Source organism: Rhinopithecus bieti, unplaced genomic scaffold (assembly GCF_001698545.2).
Source record: "Rhinopithecus bieti isolate Rb0 unplaced genomic scaffold, ASM169854v2 scaffold_18644, whole genome shotgun sequence".
NCBI classification, from domain to species: domain Eukaryota; kingdom Metazoa; phylum Chordata; class Mammalia; order Primates; family Cercopithecidae; genus Rhinopithecus; species Rhinopithecus bieti.
Window position 1 is genome coordinate 221,385 of NW_016809656.1, and position 12,645 is coordinate 234,029.

At 34.7% G+C, this 12,645-nt stretch overlaps 1 protein-coding gene across 1 annotated transcript in view; it reads right to left on the minus strand.

Moving 5' to 3' along the window:
- CRYBG3 (crystallin beta-gamma domain containing 3) overlaps window positions 1-12,645 on the minus strand; it is a 122,224-nt gene that overhangs the window by 28,867 nt on the left and 80,712 nt on the right. The window contains exons 13-17 of the mRNA XM_017889939.1: window positions 11,848-11,990; window positions 11,605-11,731; window positions 10,371-10,403; window positions 4,704-4,813; window positions 1,163-1,289 (exon numbers count right to left, since the gene is read on the minus strand). Of these exons, the coding sequence (XP_017745428.1) occupies window positions 1,163-1,289; window positions 4,704-4,813; window positions 10,371-10,403; window positions 11,605-11,731; window positions 11,848-11,990 (540 nt within the window). The remainder of the gene's footprint in view (window positions 1-1,162; window positions 1,290-4,703; window positions 4,814-10,370; window positions 10,404-11,604; window positions 11,732-11,847; window positions 11,991-12,645) is intronic.

The window sequence follows — 12,645 nt, forward strand, 5'->3', positions numbered from 1 at the left end:
CAGATCATATATATATATATATATATATTTTTTTTTTAAACCAGTTTTCCTCTAACAGACAAGAAGTGTTAGTAGCCACTTATTCTTTCCATGTTAGTATCTACAGAGCCATTGAGAGAGACCAAGAACACTATTTATATTCTTGTTCTCAGCCAAGACTCTATAATCAGTCTGATACCAAGAATACTCTATCCAGAAATGCCTTGTGAAATAGGACGACATTGCTTAGGTTGAGATCAAAGATCCTGAGTATGGCCATTATCCCTGGAGTCAGCTTTGACAGAAAGGTTTGAGTCACTACTACATTATGTAGAGTCTCTAATCAGCTCTGTGTAAAACTGAAGCTTTGACCAAACATATTGCCAAGGAATTGTCATAACTAGATATCTTGAAAGTATCCAAGATCCTCACTACCTCCTCTGCACAGATCCTATTGACCAGGGGTCCAGAATTGATGTCCTGGAGTTGTGATCCCATTTTTCTCACACTTGAAATTCTAAATAAATGTGGTGGAAAGGAAGACCTACTTACTCTGTAAATATGGGCCTCCAAGGTGACCCAGATCATTTTGCACACACCAGACAGAAAGCCCCTGTTCCCAAAAACAGGTTTGAATTTCGAATCTGCTACCCTAGTAGCAGACAAACTGTCATGTGACTTACCTAGTAGAATAATAAAGTGGTCAGGTTATTTTTATATTTAAGCAGCTATAATAACAACAACCATGGTACTAATAGCTAACATTTAAATGAGAACTCACCATATGCTGTGCACTTTATAAGCATCATCTCATTTAATATCCCAGTGGCCTTGTAAGTACTATTGTTATTATTTTATTTTTATAGATGGGTAAGCCAAGTAACTTTGCCAGTGTCACTCAAATTGATTAAAGTATCAAACTGGGAGTTAAGTCGAGACCTACATTATTCTAATTCTTGAGTTTTACACCCCTGCTTTTTTTAAAAAAAGAATATCAATGTTACATTTTGGTTGGATTTCATGAGTGGACCTCAGTTTTACAATTGACAAATGAATTATTCATATTTTTCAGATTTTGATATTTCTCCTTTTATCATTTCTTCCAACTTCACATTATCATTGGTGGTAATTAAACTGGACAAGAAAAAGAGTCTTATAAGTATGCATTTTGCAAAGTACTTACATAGTCAATGGGCTTGAGAGATTTGACTTTAGATGCTGGGCAACCGCAGGAAGTAAGGTCAGCATAGAGGCCTTCTTCTAACACACAGTGATTAACAAACACGTCTTCTTGGTAATAGAGGAGCCAGCTAAAAGCCAAGCAGTAAAACATTCAGTCAAATTGCATTCACTTGGCAGTATAGGCTCATTATTTTGCTGTGGGAACTGGTGTAGGAGTAGGGCATAGAAAGTGGTGCAGAGCACCACCACACCAGCTTAAACACACACACACACACACACACACACACACACACACACACACACACACACACACACAACAGCTACCACTATTATTCCTCGACTGTTTATTATGATGCACCAGGCATTAGGCTAGGCACTTTACATATACTATTTCATGGTGTCCTTAATAATTCTATGAGTTAGGAACATCCTCATTTTTATAGGCAGCAAAAGTAAAGATCAGAAAGGTAAGGTGATTTTCCCGTGGTTCCTCAAACTACTCAATGGTAGAGATGAAGTTTGAAATGAGACGATGTATGCTTTCAGCTAAAGACATTCTTTTTATTTAGTGCCTTCACGTATAGCACTCTGGGATTAGATCAGGGTGATTATTAAGTACCTAAACAGATTATAAGCTCTTTTTGGGAAAAATTTAAAATGTTTGTATTCAGTTTAGATGAGCATAGAAGATAGTTTTTTTTTTTAAATCACACAAGAGTATATAAAACCTGTCACCTACAAATCTGACAACTAATAGAAAATTTTAAAAGAAATAAACCCCTCGGAATCTTCAATAGTGAGTTATCTTCAATACAGTATTCATCAAAAGATAGCTAAACACATACCCTTTTGAAAAGAATGAGCCCAAGGGAAAAATTAAATGACTGTTACTAATTTAGTTTTGGTGTGGCTAAGTTCTAGCCCTGTATTTTAAGATCACCAGAACTGTACTCTTGCCAGACCAGTTTAACTTTGGATAACCGTAGAAATGCTGTGTGACATTATAATTTACTGTCATGTCTTCTACTGTAATAAGCATTTCATAGTCAACATTTATCAAAGGTTTCTAGTGTGCCAGGCATAAAGCTAGTGCATTATTTTATTTAGTCCTTCTAAGAAACCTTTGAGGTAGGTATCATTATTAATTCTCCTTTACAGATGAGAAAGCTGAGGTTCAGAGAGATGACTCATTTTGCCTAAAGTTACATAGCTAGAAAATGGTGGAACTGGGCTCAAATCCAGGTCTCTTACACATTCCAGGTGCTTACACAGTTGTCATTGTTCTTGTATTCTTTTATCCTGCTGTTGTATATTTCCTACATGAAGAGACATGTGTGACTAGTTTATCCTATTATTCAGTTCAAGAAAATACATTTTCCTCCAGAAAACTTCAGTGTTTCTCATTAACAGACAATGATCCTAAATCTTGTAAAATATTTTCTTTTATCTTAGTGGAGAAGGAACTCAGAGCCAAATAATAGTAACAAAATTATTTCAGGTCCTTGTGTGTGTGTGTGTGTGTGTTTATTTCTTATTAGAGTTGCAGATCTCTATTTAACTTATTGTGCCCTACTCTGTGTTTTAATGTTGTAAAACTCACATTTTCTTTTCAGAGGTAAGTATATAAACAAAAACAAATACAAGGAGGCTCAAGGCAGAAGAGCTGTAGGAAATAGGAGAAGGAAAGGACTGCTTGATTTAGGGTTAATCAAGAAGGTGAACAGAAATAATGGAGTGGACTGAACCTTAAAGGATATATCTGAATTATTATTAAGCAGGGGTCACAAACTTATATACCTTCAGGAGACCACACAGGTAATGCAGATTTGAGTAGTGTGCCAGGTGGAAAAAAATTGGGAATGGTGGTGATTATGGTATGCTGGAAAGCACATATGCAGTCTACTCACTACCAGCTAATTACTGACAAAGGCAAAAGCTTTCTCCAAGTCGTAAAATCTTCTGATTTTTAAAGAGAAGGTGGAAAACAGCTTCTTCTGAAAAATATCCTAAATGTAAGTATTAATACTTACATTTGTATTAATGTATTACATTTGTAAAAATTGTATTAATACAATTTTTTTAACCTAGCGTATAAGCCAAACAAATGACACCTGCTGGCTAGATTTACCAGAGACCTCCAACCTTTGGTATGAAACAGGCATCAGCAAACTACAGCATGTGGGCCAAATCTGCCCCACTGCTTCTTTTCAAACAGCCCATAAGCTAAGACTGGTTTTCACATTTTCAGAGGGCTTAAAATTTTAAAAGAAGACTATTTCATGACATGTAAATGTTACATACAATTAAAATGTCAATGTCCATAAATAATGTTTCATTGGAATGCAGCTGTGCCTATTGGTTTGTGTATTGCGTATGGCTGCTTTTGTGCTATGTCTAATAGCAGTGTTGAGAGTAGCTGGGATAGAGCCTGTGGAACCCACAAAGTCAAAAATATTCACTATCTAATTCTTTATAAAGTGTACTGACCCCCGGTATAGAAGGTATGGAGGAAAGCAAATGTTAGAAAAGAGAATAGGATGGGAAATGGATAGGAAAAGGAGGCTAGTTGATGGTAAGGTCAGGAAAAGAAAGAGCTTGAACTTGATTGGACTGGTACTAGAAAATGGCTGGGAATTAAAGCATTAGCAAAAATATTAAACTGGATTTTGGGACACATAATTGGACTGTGATTTGTTTGGGGTAAACACTAGAAATTAGATGACACTGAAACAGGCGGTAGCTAAGAGACTGAAGTTTTTGAAGTGAAAAATAGAAGGCCCAGGCCTCTAATGATTCAAGGGAGAAGGGAGGAAAACTGACAAACCTAATATATTTTAAAGGAAGAAAAGAGACTTTGATAGGTTGCTGGGTAGATGTTTGATACATAGAGATGCCACTGAACTGTACAATTAAAAATTGTTAAAATGGTAAATTTTATTTTAGCACAATAAAAAATTTGTAGAATATATTTTAGCTGTGAGAATCACATGTAGTTTCATATACACGTGAAAAATATACAGTATATTGTTGCAATTGGAAGAATATCCAATTCAGAGATGAGAAAAAAAGACCAAAGGAATCATGGGTCTGAAATTTGGTATGTGATCTTGGGAAACCCTAACTCTGAACCTGGTTTCCACATCTGTGAAAGGGGGATGATGAATACTTCGTTAAAAGGTTAAAAAAATTAGGATTAATATGTCTTACTTCTAAAACACCAGGTATTTTATCGCATTCTACTGTGTGAGACAATAAATATACAATATAAACATTCAAAATATTTAGGAAATAATCTAAGATCACAGTGAGAGACAAAAATCAAAATGTTCCCTAAGTTGGTTAATCAGCATTCTGCTTTTCTGTATTCCATCATAGCTCAAAATACAAATTAAGCAAAATTAATATAGATCAGTTAGCAGGTAACCAATGCCTGTTGAAGATAAATTTTAAAGATTCACTGTGCATGCAAAAAATATATCTCTGTAAATTTAAGAACATTAGTTATTAAATAACAGCAGAAAACACTAAGTAAGCATACTTACCAACCTCGAAGAACTTTAAAAGAACATGGTATGAGTGAAGTCAAATCAGAAGTTTCTTCTGTAAAATCTATACATTCACCTTGGAACCCTGGTTTACTGAATACTTTGAGCTACAAGAACAACAACACAACAGTTAAACAGAAAAAAAATGGTCTTAGATTATCAAAAGCAAATAAAAACCTTTAATTTCATGAATTTATAAAATGTAGCAAAATATCAGACTCATGTTTTATCTATTATCAATGAATTCATATTAGGGATAATGATATGCTCCTTAAACTTGCTTTCTTACATGTTTTCAGGAATGGAACGTCACTGTTGGTTTACCATTTTCTTGCCTCTCTTCCACCAAATTGTGGGAACAGAGGCCTAGAAAACAATTCTACCTATAAAAGAGTACATTAGAGTCCTTCCTCCACTAACATGTGGTCCTTTATTCTCTCAAACAATCACTATGCCCTATGTTGAGACCAGATGTATAAAATAAGAAGAAATTTAGTGCTAAACATGAAAGAGGCTTAGATTAGTATAAGGCTACATGGTTAGATGCTTCTCTCCCTAGCTCTTCCTGATCCACAGTTAATATAAGAAGAGGAGAGCATGAGCGCATGCCCATAAGCAAGCATGAAGAGTACCCAGGAGGGCACACGAGCAGATGGCAGAGGAGATAATAATGACGGGATTAGTGGAAGATTTATGGTGAAGAAAGAAAGATATCTGTGTCATGTATTTCAGCTTACAGGCTTCGGTTTTCTGATAAGAATACCTTAAATGTGCAGCTTATAGTTATATACAACTACATTTCTACTTTAGTCAATTTTGTCGAGAAAAATCCATGAAATCTCAACTATAATTCCCTTTAGACCAGATATATAATAATCTACAACTCTGGTAGCCTTGAATCTACAATAGGAATGAAAAAAATTAAAGAGCCCATAAAAATTTCATAATACACTGGAGACTTGGAACAACATGGCCCACAGGTCCACCCTGCGCTGACAGGCCTGCACTAGGGCACAGAACACATCATAAGAGACCATCTGCTCATGCTGTCATCGAGGATAAGGCTTTTCTGAGCAGCTAATGTTCACCTCCCTCGTCTTCCCTTTTCTTAGAAGAATTGTTTCTTGGTTATCTCATTCTGCTCTGACCTTACTTGATCTGTTATCAAAGATCAGTCAAAATCAAGGAGGTGAGAAAACTAATTCCCCATGATCATCTGTGGTTTGTACAACACCACTTCCTACTGTGAAACCACACTGTATTTGGAGCATTAAAACATCAAGGGACTTCTTTCCTTAAGGAGATGTGATCCAGCAAGTTTCTGTTGTAGTCCTTGTAGCAGATACAGAGGATAGCAAAGAAATGAAGTCCAAACCAAGACATACTTAGGTTTTTTAACTTAAAGACATATAAAATGTGAGGCTAAAAAGCAAATCACTTTTAACCTCCAAAAAATGCAGAGAAATTTCTCCTGCATGGAAATTCTTAGTAAAAATTAAAGAAAAGCCACATGAGAAGAGAGACATGTTGTCTTGCTCACTAACTACATTCCCAGTTAATTAGTTGTATACTGCTGAACTGAAGATTTATACTTCACCATTTTCACAATGAAGCCATGAAACATCAAATCCTGGACTACTGATAATGCCAGTGAAGCATCTTTCAGATGGTATATATAGTAGCCACCTCCAGTTTTTTGTCTCAGTCTTCATACCCAGAAAAATTAATTAAAATCCATATACACATGCAGAAATAATGTTATAAAGTATCTCTTGATTTGATGGGTTAAAATAGTCTTTGTTCAAACTTTAAAAACTGGGTTAAATGCTTATCTGAGTTTACTAGATGAGATTTGGTGTATGACTCACCCAGAATTAGACCAACTCTACAAAAATATGCCTCATTTTGATCACCTTATCAATCCTCAAAACAGAACAATTCTCATAATAATGTTCTGAGGATCAACCATACAGAAACCAACTCTGAGCTTACTGATTATAATAATTAACTTGTGGTTTCTACTCTTGGTGAAATTAAGTGACAGAGCCTTGGAGAAATTAAGTCCTTGGAAAAACTAGCTGGATAAATGACCATGTTGGCTTCCTTTACAGAACAACGGATAACAAATATACAAAACAACTCAGGTTGCTTAAAACCAAGGCAAATAGACAAACAAGAGATGAGTGTTTTCCAAACTATACCCATCCTTCTGTGCCACATTGGTATGGCTCAATCCCTAACAGCTCCCCAACTGGAAATAGAAGTGAAGGAAAAAAAGTATCCCTCTGGTTTGCTTTTCACATATATTATTGTATTTCTTTCTTAGAACTACCATTTGAGCAGAAATTATCTCCACTATATTATGAAGATTTCACAGAAATTCTTTTTGCTACATAATTTTCATTTATAATATATGCTAACAATATGTGGTAATATATATCTTTAATATAATGTGATAAACTAAAAATGCAATGAACTACTGACAAAACACAGAAGCTGTGCTTACTTATTCTACAATATCAGCATTATTTTTAATGTAATTTTACTTACTCCAATACTAAAATAATTTCTATGAGAAACTTTCTTCCCTGTCTAAATAAGACTTTCTCTAGCCCTTTGAGCCTCCCTCATAGAAATATGTTGATTATTAAGGAAAAGTCTTGTTTCTATTCTTCTATTACATCACATCTTTCTCATACTGTAGTGTTATATATTTCTCATATTGGTTATATATTGTACAATGATTTCATTTCCCTTATTAATCATAAAGGTTTTCTTTACTGAAATAATTCTTCCTAAGTATTTCTGTGATTTGGCTCCTATAAAAATGATCTGGTTAAAGTGCTACAAAGAAGTGTTTTCTCTTTACTGCTTGTAAATCTTACTGTATTGCCTAAAGCTGTCATTTTCCTATCCCCTATACATGAAAACAGTAGCAACAATTATTACAGATCCTGTGATCACTTTAAAATTCAGTGAGGCTAAATTATCCAATATAAGAAAATACCTAGTTGTTTTTCTTGGTGAGAATCATGCATAAAATGGAACAGGGGCTCAATATTTAAATAAATCCAAACATTTAATTATATCTGGAAATAACCTTTAAAAAGATTCTAGAAACAAAAAGTACTTGGCTGAGTCAAAGGGGAGAACTGGTTAGAATTTCTAGAGAATGATGCCTAATTACAACCGCCTCTGAAAACCAAATTCACTGTTATAAGATTTAATCTAGTATTAGATTCCAATATTCAGGACTTGTGGTAAGAGAGATGATGACGATATGCAGATAATACATATTCTGTTTGGTTTTTGTTTGGGAGGGAAATAAAAAAAAAAAAGTCACTTGCTAACGGTGAAGAATTCTATAGCGATCCTGTATATCTTGAGTTGCTAATTAGACACAATGACCAAGCTTCAGCCTTCAGAAAAAAAAAAAATCTTCTCAATAAAAGGTGGTGTACTCTGCATGTTCTCACTCATAAGTGGGGGTTGAACATTGAGAACATATGGGGACAGAGAAGGGAACAACACACACCAGGGCCTGCTGGGGAGTGAGGGGTGAGAGGAGGGAACTTAGAGGACTGGTCAATAGGTCCAGCAAACCACCATAGTACACGTATACCTATGTAACAAACCTGCACGTTCTGTACATGTATCCCACCCCCCTTTTTTTAGAAGAAATAAAGACAAAAAAAAATTAAAACAAAATAAAACTTTCCTAATCCCAAAACAAAAAATAAAATTAAAAAATAAAAGGTGGCATTCCACCAATATCTCAAATAAGCCACATCTCCTCATGATATGTTTCCAGAACAGTCATTAACAATATTTTCAATCATCATAACACTCATAATGTATACTAATCCCTATACACCTACATTTTCTGGCTTTTCCCCTCTTAGGTTGCTTAACGTTCCCCTTAAAATCACCAGCATAAAAAAATTCCCTCTCTTGACTTGAGCTCTGAAATGAAACTTCCTCCTCATTCCTCAGGGAAAATTAGTACCCCATCTGAACACAGCATCTGTATTGCCAATCTGGCTGTTGTAACTACTGCCTGTTGAAGAGAAAATACTTTCTAGTTATTGAACAGAACCAGTGTGTCAGCCAAGATCTGTTTAAGTAAGTATAAACAAGAAGAATGTCTGAAAATTTGATCCACTGAAAATAACAAGGCCTTTGATACTGGGTAAACTAAGAATGTTTTGTTCATGTGTTACTAAATATCCAGTTATCATACACCTGTCAGAAATGCTTATTCCACAAGGCAATAACTTAGCCATACCCAGAAAAATGAAGTGGAGCTGATTTCACTGGGCGTTTTCTGCGGCTTCCTCTCTTCCAGTTAGACTGGAAATACTATAAAGAAAATCCTCCCAGCAATCTGCCCCAAACAAGGAAGTCCATAAAAAAAGAACAAGGAGGTAGGAGCAGGAGAAACAGAGATTTAAAAAACAAGGCTTTTTATCTGTACTTAGAACTCAAAAAATGTGCAGTTTGAAATAATTTCTCTTTCTTCTATCTACTCATGTTGTTTTGATTCATGTGAAAAAAACACTTTAAAATCCACAGTTGGGAGTTTTCAAAATTTCAAAATAAAATCTGGCAGGAAGTGTCTCTAAATACAACAACTCAATTATATTCAGAAAGGAAATGTTCCCAATAGGCCTGAGCTAATCAGAAAATAATAAAACCCAAAAGCATTGTGAATGGAAACATGGTTAAACTAAGCTGGTCTGAAATAAACACTGACATGAATATGAAAACATACACATTCAGAGAAAACACTGAGCATTATGTAAAGGCAGCAAATGCCAAATATTTAAAAGTAATCACTATATTTGGCTTTCTGACAATTTTTCTGAATTTGTAATTTAAAATAAAACAAAGGAAGCAATGTCTCTCACCCCCTCTTCCTTCTATAGTTGTACTGCTCGTATGATGATTATGTCTTTATTTGATGTAAAACCCTAAACATGTGGTTTTGTCAAGTGTGGTCCGTACTAGAAACGTCTCTTTTGCTACTTCTAGTTGTGTATATGGCACTTACTTAAATTCTGAATCTCAGATTTATTATCTAAAAATGGGAGTAATACTGACCTTACGGACTTATTAGAAACGTTAAATAGGTACAATTTCTAGCCCTCAGTAGAAAATAAACAAATGTTGGGCTCCAAAGTATTGTCCAGTTCCCTTTAAACAATTACTACAGTAGAAATGAATATAGGGTTTCAAGTTCACTAGCTCAGAAATATTTGATTATAGGTATTAGAAATACATGTACATAACAAGCATGCCAAGACAGTGACTTTTCCATGGTAAGTTTGCTCTTCCAGAGATAAATATAATATTCTATGAAGAATGTGACACTGAAGAAAGAATGGACGATGGGAAAGAAAGACTGCCAGAAGTTCAAAATGACCCTAAAGTGGTCATAGCTACAGCTCTGTCAGGAGAAAACAAAAGGAAGTGTGACAAACCCAGTCTAATACAACCACTGACAAAGATGTAAATTCTTCTGCTCATAGATACCAAGTGCAATATAATCTGCTCTGCCAGAGAGACACATAAAAGTTATCTGCAGAAAAGAGAAAGATTTGAGAGAAAGGGTATAAATGCTTTTAGTAAACAATTTAACAATTATAAGAATATTTTTAAACATACCAAATGCGGAGGTTCATTTATCCCAAGTGGTTCCTGAAAACATATTAAAACATTTTCAAAATTGTAATCACATAATCTTAGTTGTCTTTTTGAAAGTTTTGAAAATATCCTTTGAAAAAAATTTTTTTTTCTTTTTTTTTTTACTTGCTTTTCTGAGAGAATATTCCTCTGTTGTCCAGGCTGGGGTACAGTGACACAGTCCCAGCTCACTGCACCCTTGATCTTCAGGACTCAAGTGATCCTCCCAACTCAGCCTCCCAAGTAGCAGGGACTACAGTCATGTGCCACCACGTCCAATTAATTTTGCTTATTTTTTGTAGAGAGGAGCACTGTGTTGCTCAGGCTGGTCTCAAACTACCAGGCTTTAGCGATCTTTTACCTTGGCCTCCCAAAGTGCTGGGATTGCACACCTGTGCCACTGCAACCAGCTTGAAAAATTTTTTTGATGGTTTGACCTATTTATGAGACTCTTTGAATTGGCTATGGCTCTCAAATAACCTACTGAATTCTCTTATAATAATTTTAGTATTTATAACTAATTCACTTTTAAGTAATATTATAGGTGGAAGAAAAATATGGCCTAGTGCCCATTACAAAGAAGGAGTGTGAATTTCTGAACATTATCTCATGGGCACTCTTATTGTTCTGCAGGGTTTATTATCCAAACTGGCCACACTCTTCTACAACTTCATGAATTTGCATACAAGGAGATTATTCCTTCTTTGTGAAATGCCCTTTCTGCCTAGAAAAATTGCTTTTATCCTTTACACTATCACTCAATTCACCAATACATCCTATTCTGAGGCAAAGTCTTCAATTCCCCAGGCACCGAGTGTTCCCTTTCCCTGCTCCCCTGCACTGCCTACACACTTCATTTTCTCACTAATCATACTACCATTAATTGTCCATACATCTATCTCCTCTGAGAGACAGAGAACCATCAGGACAGTCTTATTCAATTCTTATCTTCAGTGATTAGCATAGTGTCCAACACATCAGAGACACTAAATAAATGCTGTTAAGTGAATGAACTGATCAAATTACGAAGTCATCTCGTTCATGTGTTAATATCTACTACTCTATGGAGTCTACAGAAATTCAATTGCTATTGCATTTTCTTTCTATATACACACATGACATCATTCAACAACTCCACTTTTAAAAAGTGTTTTCCACTTATTCAATTGCATACTATTACATGATGCAGCATTGGCTATATTCATACTTCACTCACCAGTTGGATTGGTCGTATCGACATGATTATATTATTTGATCCTCCCCAGTCAAAAAAGCATTTGTATTTCCCTTTTTCTAAAATGTATTGTTCTCCACAGAAGAACTTTTGCTGGTAGGCAACCCAACTAGTAGGGAAAAAAGAAAAAACAAAAAAATAAAAACATGTGATATACAATTGAGCAAACAACAATTTTAAATACCAAAGACTCTCTCAAGTTTCTTAGAGGAGGGGGCAACTTACACTCCACTTTTAACATGAATGGATCTTGTTTTACTGCCAAAGCCGATTTCTTCCAAATCAGAAATTTCCTGATTTGTAATGTCAATAAACTTCCCACTTTCTAGGTCAGATTCAAACAGTGTGACAGAAGATTCTATAAAATTCTAAAAGGAAAAAGAGGAAAGTTTAGGAAAACATACATATTCTGTTTTATGGACTGCTATTATCTTAGCAAAATATCACATACTGATGGGGCAATTTTTACACAGATAACTCCAGGAACAATTTTAGATGGCCCCGGAAACAATTTTATAGTTATTACTTCCACATAGTTCAAAGGAAAAAATCAGCCTGAATTTACTTTAATTGGGAAGATATAACATTTTTATATAAATAGTTATTTAAAGTTAGTAATTTAAATAGTTTAGTTATATAAACAGTAAATTGCTGAGACTTATAGGCTATCATAAGCAACACTAATTGCCAAGGAAACTAGTCTCACTTGTGCCTAAGGAACAAAAACTATATGAAACAAAAGTAAATAGTGTACTTTGGCAATGTGTGACAGGATTTTATGAGCTTAAATATAATAGGAAAAATACATATAATTTGCTTAACAAAAGATGCTCATTAAAAAATTAAAATGATGGGAAATTAGAAAAATTTATAGTGAGTCAACACATTTAAAACAAAGACAGAAAATCTCTATGACTCAAATAGACTTTTGGCAAAAGACCAAGTTCATGAAAGAGAAAATAAATATGCAAATGTCTAATTTCATTAGTTACTTAAAGAAATTCAAACTAAAACAATTAGATA